This window comes from Engystomops pustulosus, chromosome 8, assembly GCF_040894005.1.
Source record: "Engystomops pustulosus chromosome 8, aEngPut4.maternal, whole genome shotgun sequence".
Lineage (NCBI taxonomy): Eukaryota > Metazoa > Chordata > Amphibia > Anura > Leptodactylidae > Engystomops > Engystomops pustulosus.
The window spans coordinates 84302327-84313152 of record NC_092418.1 but is presented as its reverse complement, the minus strand read 5'-3'; the positions used below and the strand labels follow the sequence as shown (position 1 = coordinate 84313152).

The following is a 10826-nucleotide window of genomic DNA, read 5'->3' as shown; positions in this document are numbered from 1 at the left end:
TGACTTTCCTGTGGTGAAACTCTTCAGCTGTTCATATCTATTAGACAACTGTTAGCCAAATATGATCACTGTTCAATCCTTCAATAAACTATTCCAAGTGCTGGCCACCGTAAGGGGGTGGCCAGTTAAAACAACTATTGCTAGCAGCAAGGAGCAGACCTAAATGCGGAGACAGAGCAGGGGAGAGGCTGAGGGAGGGAGAGAGCAATGAGTGAGTAGGAGGGAATAAGAGTTTAAGAAGAAGACGACTGGGATCTGCCAAAAATACTCTGTTGTGTATAAATGACCTTCATCCAAACCACCGCTAGATCAAAACGAGAGCTGCAAGGATTAAAGGGACCCTGTCTCTAGATTTTAAGAATGAATACCAATAATCCAGAAAATCTGTATAGACCAAGGCCTGCTACACAAAAGAAAACTATCAAAGACCAACAAACAACAAAATATACATAATCAATACATTTTATTAGTTATACAAAAATCACAATAGTACGATCACCGAGACTTAAAAAACAACCCATAAAAACAGTCTATGGTGGACACAAATATACATCGCTATTCATGAACAGTAGTAGCACAATACAAAAAAAGAAGTGAATGGCCACAGCAATACAAAAATACCAATTCAAATGGAACAAATGTAAGCATCATGGGAATTGAGAGGCATAGTGCTAATCAACTCATATTTTAAAGAAAGACATATACCATTTCATAAAGCAAGTGGTAATAATACCTATTGCATAACATTGGCCATATGAGATAGACCTGGTTGGAAAAACACCTAAAAAACAGGAGAAAAGGTATAAAGTGTATACTGCTGGAAAATTCATCTATACCATCCAGGCTGCATTGTAATCAGGAAAGAATGGCGATGAACCAGACAATGAGCTGAAAAAAGTCATACAGGCTGCCCATATCTCTGGATCTATATTTCGCAGTAGCACATTCCTGATGTAATTTGAAAGGTAAGATTCTTAAAAGGGAACCTGTCATCATGAAGGTAACTTTTACAGGATGATAGGTTCCAATAGCCTCTGGTGTGTTGATTCATAAAATGCCTTTGTCGTGTATCTATATAATTCACATTTTTAAAGGGGTATTCAAGGAATGAGCATAATTCATATTCAAATGGGTCATTAAAATATAATATGTACTTAGTTATTATATAAAATGTTGCTCCAATTAGCAGAAAAATGTTGTGGTCGTACACTATAAAGAAGAATCAAAATGCTGCTGGACTTTTAATGAGTCCATTGACATACCTCCCAACATTTGTGAAAAGGAAAGAGGGACAAAATGGCGGCACACGTAGCGTGCCGCGGCGATCCCCCTAAGCCACACCCCCAATGACTCCCTGGCCACGCCCCAAATTTTAGCCATATTAAAATAATAAAAATCATCTCAATAAAAAAAAAAAAAAATTATCCTCATTGGGATTTGAACCCAGAACCTGCAGTGTCCATGTACAATAATAACACAGCACCTCAACCCACTGAGCTATAGCCTCAGTGATTAACAAGGTGTAGAATTTTGGTAACTAAGAACTATGACTATATACTGCCTTGGTATATAGGGAGAGATCTTCTCAGATTATTGTAATTATTGAGACTATTATTATTATTATGGAGATGATTATTATTATTATTATTATTATTATTATTATTATTATTATTGAGATGATTATTATTATTTTTACCATTATTGATAATCATCTCCATAATAATAAAAATAATAAAATTAATAATAATTATAGTCTCAATAATTACAATAATAATCTCTGAGAAGATCCCTCTCTATATATCAGTGCATTAGTCTGTATCACAATGTAACACTGGCTGATAACATGTCTTAGTTACCAGCTCTGTATCACTGGGTTTATAGCTCAGTTAGTTATGCTCCTGTCTGCCGTGCAGAGGGTCCCAGGTTCGAATCTTATGTAATTTAATTATATAAAGAGCTTGTGTCTGGGGAAGTCCTGGAGACCATATATGGACAGATACTGATCTGACCTGATGACGTGGTCCCTGCTCTCTCTCTGCTGAGCCGACACTTCTCTGAAAACAATTCCCTGCCCGATGTCTGCTCTGGGGAACCCTAGGAGATGCAGTGACCATATATGGATAGAGATCTGAAGCTGATGACGTGGTCCCTGCTCTCCGCTAAGCCCGACACTTCTCTGAAAAGGATTCCCTCCCGATGTCTGTAGAAGCCATTCTGTACTGTGAGTTCAGGCTTTCAAAGTATTTACTATGCGGACACAGCGCCGGGACACAGCAGGACCTGGGGGGAAAATCCGTGACAATCTCATAGCTGCCCGTGACGCGGGGCAGAGGTACGAAAAACGGGAATGTCCGTCAAAATCGGGACGGTTGGGAGCTATGCATTGATTTCGTCCCTGTGGAGCAGAAACAGGACAGAAGATGGCCGCTGGTCACATGTCCACATCACATGTCCTGCAGCTGCCTGGGAGGTCATGTGATCATCGCTAAGTTTGGCTGTAGTCGGTAGGCTGCTGTGCATCCAGTATGGCCAGTGTTGAGACATCATCTCAGTGAGGTAATGGCAGTAACACATAATTACTATAGTACCAGAGGAGGACGGTCTGTTAAATCATCACTGGGAGCAGAGCATAATAGAGAGGAGCTGTTATTGAGAGCTGATGGATCATGGGAGTTGTAGTTGTAGATGGTGGCCATCTTGGAGATAACTCCGCCCAATTTAGAAAGCCCATAAAATTTGGTGAATCATAAAAGCAAGCTATTTATGCTCAGTTTTGTAAATAATGATGTTTAGTTTTGTTGTATTCAATTATTTATAGCAGTACGGGTTTTTGCATCAGACGTTCATATTCACCGAATACCCCTTTATTCTTTAACATTAATAGGCTCCCTTCCAGCAGTAGGTGGTGAGTCCGTGAGGGGGTGGCCAGTTAAAACAACTATTGCTAGCAGCAAGGAGCAGACCTAAATGCAGAGACAGAGCAGGGGAGAGGCTGAGGGAGGGGGAGAGCAATGAGTGAGTAGGAGAGAATGAGGGTTTAAGAAGAAGATGACTTGTGCCGTTTGAACAGCGCCCCTCAGGACTCACCACGCACTGTTGGCAGGAGTCTGATAATGTTAAAGAAACGATTAAATAGCACTGTCATTATTCAGATGCACGACAAAGGCATTTTTGAAATGAATATGTAAGAGGCTATGTCACCATGTAAAAATGACTTTCCTGATGACAGGTTCCCTTTAATATGACCAAAAATCCAAAACATCCAAAAAATTGTGATCCAAAAAAGTTTTGCTCCAATTTTTCTTTTCGGGAGCTCGGGAGACGATGCAAACTTTGATGGCTTCAATGAAATTGTCCGAATGCCATCTCAAAGTCAGTTTGGGCTTCAGGTTTTAGTCGCATCATATAAGTGAGATTATCCTCCAAAAATCATAATATTCTCTACTATCCTCTTCTATGTCGGTGCAGTACATCATAATAGGTTGACCGCCGGCGGGTTGGAGGCGGCTAACCCACTGCGATTCCTCCATGTATGTCCCTGATTAATTCCAGATTACTTAGAAACTGTGTACAGATTAGGGTAATATATATATTTTTTCATTACAAACGCTTCCACATACTAAATGACAATTACAGAGAGAGAGAGAGACAAAAACCTGGCAGTGCTACACACATCCTGCTAAAAAGTGAGATATGTCTCACACTGCCCTTCTTAACAACATTTACGGATGGTTGCCTTAATGATGCCTGTGGGACACCATTAGTAAAGTTGATGATTTTTCCATCACATAATTCGTCCCTCATTAGTATAAACCAGTGTTTAACATTTGATGTGTTATTGACAAACGCATCTTATATCATTCACATCCAGCAAATAATCAGGGAAAACCCCCCAAATAGAAACTGATATTATATCATCTATATGTGATCTTTATCCATAAATCCTGAGAAAGGACTGTAATACAACTGGTGGCATCGGAAGGTTGTTTGTTACTAGATATAAAAATTGCATTAAAGAATCTATTGTCTGATCTTGGAGGGCTGATAGACCCCTGCAATTGGCAGAACACGGACTCCAAGTCCCAAGTTTAGAAAAGTGTTAAGCAAGTTCAATAGATCATTGGACTTTAAGACTTTAAGGGAAAAAAACCCTTGAACGTACCTATAAAGAAAATCTACCATCAAAATTGAGCATGATAAACCAGGCACACTTGCAGGGGTGTAAACTGAGGGAGTGCAGAGGACCAAAGTGGATTAGGGGGGCCATAAGGTGTCATTTTTCATTATAGTTGGGGCCTGGCACAGAGTTTACACTGTGACCCATCAACTTCAAGTTATGCCACTGGACACTTACTCATAGATTCAGGCACTGTAACTGTGATAGTCTTCTTATGTATGTTACCCAACACCTCTTTCCTTGTAAAATCTACTTTTTAAATTAATCTAATGAGCCAGGTAGGTTCTGCAGGCATTTCCTTAGTCCCCATCTGTCATAGATTCACAGGCTGTTACACTGTACAGGAGCATTTCCTGCTCGCACTGCTGCTGTGAGAGGTAGCAGGGGGAGCGTGAGATGCGTTCCTGCACAGTGTAACAGCCTGTGAAGTTAGAGCACAAAGAGGCTCTGGTAATGCCTTCCCTCAGAGAAATTTGACTTATTAGCATAATTTTAAAAGTTGATTTTAGAAGGGAGGAGGCCAAGGATAACTCATATAAGAAGATTACCACAGTCACCGTGCCTGGATATATGAGCAAGTGTCCCTGGTTTATCATATCATGCAGTGGGTGACACATTCATGAAGACTGGATCTTGGTCTTCATAAATGTGGTGCACGCTGTATGTGCCTGAAGTGCAGGAACTACGTGCACTAGATTTTTTCTGGTGCACTCAGTTCAAGGGGCCACAATTCTGTGTGGCGGCCGGTCCAAGTAAACCCTGGAACACCCTTTTCTGTGCACGGGATTGTGCCGCGCAGTGCAAAGTGCTGCCGTGATACAATACTAGCGCAAAAACTTCATAAATACATGTGCAACTAGTAGACTTCATAATAAATGTGTCCCATTGAATTTTAACAATTCTGGCCTGTATGTAACAATTTTTTAAAAAATTGGGTTATTTTGTTTCATTTTAGGCTGGCCAAGGGTTGCACTGTCCATATAGCATTACAGCCTTTTTGTTTGTAAAGTACTAATAACCCTATGGAGAGAATTTTTTAATTATTATTGGACTTTCTGAAGTCATCACAGGAGACTGCATGGACTGAATGATACATCCAACAACCAACAGTTGAATAATTTGGTGCCTCTTCATGTCATTTCTGAAACGTTTCTCCTCTTTCTATGTCTGAATAGAATTGGAGTGGGTAGTGAAAACATGAAAAAGTGGTACGGTAATAATGTGGAATATGACGGTGCTGTATAAATAAAAATTGATTATCATGTGGCTAATGATTGGTTACTTTATTGTATGACATAGTTTTGGTTTTAAAGGTAACCACTTATTTCTTAATACCTGCTATGTAGAAGACTAGATTGCAAACCTGTACCTTTCCCATGCACACATGAGCATGCACCCCTGCCATGACACCCTCTGCCATCATCTTCTAGAATACCAGTGGGTCTCTCCTGTCCCCAGCCCCAGCTCTCAGATGGGAGAAGCCTGTGTTTTGCAGTGCAGCCATGCATAAACAATATCATTTTCATAAATTAAATCCTCCCCTGCAGAAGGAACATCTGTGCCTGCTCTTCTCTGAATAAAAGATGGTGGCATCTTGGATGCCCCCACCACCACTGTAGTTTTTTAGTACAAATGGCACTAACATAAATGAATGTTCCTCTTAATAATAATGTGTATTCCTATAGTGAAAATGACATAAAGTAAATCCCTGGGTCTGGGGAAAGGGTTAATAACAAATGCACGATCTCTGCAATTATAATGTGTCTCCAGAGAGGAGAATACAGGAGGCAGGCAGAGGGGAGCACTGAACTTCAAGGAATCAGTCCTCCCATGTAGTTAGTATAAGTAGTAATGTGAATTACTGTAAATAGGGTGATGATTATTCCCTAATAAATGACATCTGCTCAGTAGTTTGTAGCTTCACATTTCACTTCTGCTGCAAACACTAATAAATGATACATATAAATAGATAATTATAATAAAAATATAAAGTAACTAGTGTTCATTGTCGTAGAAATTGGAGTTAAATTGGTATTTGTACTCTTAGAATCATTGATAGAAATATTCAACCTAAGAAAAAGTAGAGACTGATGTAACAACACAGAACTTATGTAACACAGAAAGAACATTGTCTGATCCATCATTATTTTATCTACCAGATTGTATAAAGAATGATTAGCATAAAATAACAAATAGGGTGGGAAACAATTAGTGTAAATATATGAGAAAGATGATAGATACATAATAGATAAATGTAACATAGAGAAATATATATATATATGAATAGCTAAGATAGATAGATAGATAGATAGATAGATAGATAGATAGATAGACCTGAGATAGAGATAGAAATGAATAGATAGATATGAGAAGTGAGATATAGATAGACAGATATGAAGATATTGAAAAATAGAGATATGAATAGATATGAGACAGAAAGAGATAGAAAATGAGAGATTGATAGAAATGAGAGATAGATAGAAAGAAATGAAAAGATAGAGATACAGATAGATAGAGATATATTCTAGATATGGAAAGATAGATAGACAAACAAATTAAAATATAGAGATACTAATAGATAGATATGAATAGATATATTTAGAGAGAGAGAGGGAAAGATTTCAAAGATCGATGTTCCATGGAAAAAGGTCTTATAAATTCTACCAATTAATGGAATAATTGGATGCAATCCCCTGGGATCCCCAGGCAGGATAATAAAGCACCAGAAGACTGAAGTGTTGAATACTATTTTATATTGAATAATGGGTTTGCATGGATCTGTGCAGTACATCATCGTATACAGGGGAACAGAACAGAACAACAGGACAGATTCATTTCAAATTGAACCAGCGATAAATACACTTGAGACAGCAATGATTGGAAACGCATCATCATTATAAACATCATGCGGCAGCTAATAGTCTAAAGTACAGATTTAGAAATGGGATTTTATTCAATAAGTTACATCCATAGAAACTGAATGTGTCATGACTCCATAGAACTGCATGTGTATAGAGAACACTGTATACTCAGTGACTGGAGAATCAGTGGGTGATAGTCAAGCAGCTGGTATCTTATATGAAGACTTATGCAGTGCAATAATGGTGTCTTACTACCACCAAGGTCTTACATGACTACTCTGTGTTTCCTCTAACACTGGAGATTAAAGAGTTAAAAAGAGAATGGAAAAGGGGCTGTCAATGATAATTCACTATCTGCAAACATGATCTCCACTTTTAACTCTTCAACATGTGCGTTGTGTTAAAGGACTGACTGCATGGGATTTCTCCTCCTTGGTGGTAAAACCTTGTGTAGCTTTAATAACGGAGCTGAGTGATCAAAACTTCTAAGGCAACACAACTTTCTAAGCACTTTGCTGCTGGTTTTAAATTATTTTAATTTTTTTTTAATTCATCTTTTCTTTTATTTTTCTATAAATTAGATATAATTCTACTTCCTTATCTTATAAAAAAAAGAAATCCAATGGAGCTGCAATGTGTTTTTTTTTTAAAATAGGAAATTCACATTATAAAAAAGTTATTTAAAAATTCTGTACAAAAATCACCACAAAATAATTCAGCAATTGGGGTTTTTTTTTACAACGACTAAGTAGTAAAAGGTTGATGGAAAAATAGAATTCTATATATTTTTTTTTTATTTAATTGGCCCACTATTTGTTTAAAAATTGCATAGATCCTAATTATTGCTTTATGATTATTATTATTCATCCAGGTTTTTTATCTGGATCGAGATAGAATTATAACACAATATGGATATAGTTATGTGTAGATTGGATTTGGAGGATAAAGACTTATTCACACATTGGTTTTTCATATCCGTTATTTCCAGGGACAGCATACTAACACTTTTAAGTCAGTCTGTTTTGTGCTAGTATTGTGTTTCCATCTGTTTTCACAATTTTAACTCATGGTTAACATTGATTAGAAGGCAAAACACCTCCGGCTCACCAGTATCATCTGAGAAAAAAAAAACGGACTGTACATAAAATGTCATCAGTGTTTTTTTAGGGACCAATTGACTTCTATTGGAGTCTGTGGTCTGCAAATGTGAGAACATATTGGAAATGCTCTAAATATTTTTCCACGGACCCCTGATCCGTGTGAATAAACAGATAGACTAAAAACAGTGATTACTTTAGAAATTACGGATACCTTGAAAAAAACTGATGTGTGAATAAGCCCTAACACAGTATATACATAATAATACAGCAGGTCAATAGAAGTGTCCAGGGTTTACAGACAGTAGAGATGGAGTAGGCTGCTCTTTTCAGCAATAGTTTGTAAACCAGATTGTACTTTATCATTACACCAGTCTGACTTATTTGATCTCTCAAGAGTTAATCATGAAAGATGGCATTTAGCTGGGCACTCATCACTCTTTCGTGGTGTGTTTGGCCATCATAGGACATAATGCTGTCTATAGGGATCTCACAACGTGGTCCAGCGCTGGAGAACAGAGCCCCATGGCTTGGAGCTATAGTAGCAGGGTAGTGCATGGTGAAGGCATAATTCTTATCATACTCCGCAGAAGGCTCATGTTTGAAAGAAAAGTTCCCATTGACACTGAGAGGGGGACTTAGGGGGCCATCAAATGAGGGGCTGGTGCAGTCAGTGACAGTGCTCTCAAAGAAAGGCTCCAGAGCAACACCATAAGAGTGAGGCTTGACTTGAAAGATGTGAGAGCTGTCCATGGTACCATAAGGAGGACTAGGAAGACCAGGAGACTGGTATGGATAAGGGTGCAGGGGAAAGGAAGCACTGGCAGCTTGCATATGTGGGGGCATGTCCTGGTTCTGTTCTGGAAGAAAAGTTCTGGGGTTGAGCTGGAGGCACCCAGCTACTAGGTTAGTGGTAGGTTGGGACAAACCTTTACAAAGAGTCTGCACAAAGGAAACAAGATCTGGACTTTTCCCTGATCTCAGAATCTCAGAAAGTGCCCAGATGTAATTCTTAGCAAGGCGCAAAGTTTCAATCTTGGACAACTTTTGTGTCTTGGAGTAACAGGGGACAACTTTGCGTAGATTATCTAGGGCAGCATTCAGACCATGCATGCGGTTTCTCTCTCGGGCATTGGCTTTCATTCGCCTCACTTTAAAGCGCTCTACTCTGGCTTTAGTCATCTTTTTCTTTTTTGGTCCACGTCTCTTAGGTTTCTGGTCATCATCATCGTCATCATCCTCCTCATCATCATCATCATCATCATCGTTGTCATCCTCCTCACCTTCGTCTTCATCCATCTCCTCTCCGTTGTGATGCTTTAGAGAGTCTTCATCTTCATCTTTGAGCATGCCCTCTAGATCCTCTTCTTTATTCTTCTCCAGGTCATGCTCATCATGGGAACTCAAACATTCATCCACCCAACCTCTGGGTCCTTGGGTCTCGGTCATAATCAACCCATTATCTCGATAGGACTTGGTCATCTTTAAATCTGGAGGAGAAATGGGACAACTAGGATTGTAATAAACTGTGATGGGACTCATAGATTGTAAACTCTTGAAGCAGGACCTATTGTTTCTTCTGACCATGTTATTAATCTGTAATGTCTTATTTTGTTTCTATATGTCCAGTATTAATGGAATATGATTATGTTATATAATATATTTATTATTATTATAATCACTCGACATTATAATAAGATCCCTCTTATGTAACTTGGTGGGTATTATGCTGGCAATAAGTAGATTAGGACAATATGACTTAGGGTGTTCAGTCTGTTCAAGACTCAACAGAAGAAGAGAAGATGGGAATTCAAAAAGTAAAGGAAAATTCTAAACAAAACAACTTAATTCATTCTAATAAATTATACATAATAATACAAAGGAAAGTGAGTTATCTTATATATAATATAGAGGGATCAGGTGCATATCAGATTTTTATTAGAAAAATCCCCATATATAGGGTATTTTGAAAATTATTTTTCCTTCAAAAATTGTAACATAAAGTAAGTTAAAAAAAAATGAGGAAAATTAAAGAATCTAAAGATGTCATAATGAATTTATATGATAACTTTAAACAAACTTGCTGAAATGTCCCTACAGTGAAATCTTTCTACTACCTATATAATCCATGTACAGGTGCAAGTGTCTCCAATTATTATTTTTTTCTATGGTATATATTTTGTAGAAAATATTTTGAATAATTTAAATGTATTAAAAAAAAGTGCAATGTTACATGTTTAATGGTAGTTTAGGTGCCAGATAATTAAAAATAATCATCTTACCTGTAATTTTAGAGGCTCCTTGGCAGTGATAGTCTCATAACCTCTCCAGTGGATACAGTGCAGGGTTGTAGGTGCTTTTTTCTCTATTTCTGGGGGTAGTGATGGGACTCAGGGGGTTATATAGCGGCTCCAGGAGACAAGTGATGAGAAGGAGGAGGAGGGTAGGGGGAGAGCAGTCACATAGATTATCATAGATGAAGCCTACGCGCAGGCGCAGGACCCAGAGCTCAGACCACGCCCCTCTCTCCCCCGGCACGCGCCATATGGTCGGGGCGGGCGGGGTGGTCACGTGACGGCGCTGGGCTTGTGTGTGGCGGCGGCGCTGCCCGCTCTCCCGGCGCTCTGCTCTCTCCATGTCCCGGCTCTTTGTGGCCATCTGTCGCCTGTTACACATTGTGCGGAGCTGCTT

At 38.7% G+C, this 10826-nt stretch overlaps 1 protein-coding gene across 1 annotated transcript; it reads right to left on the bottom strand.

Annotated features, from left to right (window-relative positions):
* Positions 1–6913: 6913 nt before the first annotated feature.
* Positions 6914–10577, bottom strand: NEUROD1 (neuronal differentiation 1). Its single transcript, XM_072121580.1, has 2 exons — positions 10418–10577; positions 6914–9625 (listed from the first exon to the last, which is right to left on the bottom strand). The coding sequence occupies exon 2, from the start codon at positions 9615–9617 to the stop codon at positions 8535–8537; it is 1083 nt and encodes a 360-aa protein (XP_071977681.1). The 5' UTR covers positions 9618–9625; positions 10418–10577; the 3' UTR covers positions 6914–8534.
* Between the last annotated feature and the right edge of the window lie 249 nt (positions 10578–10826).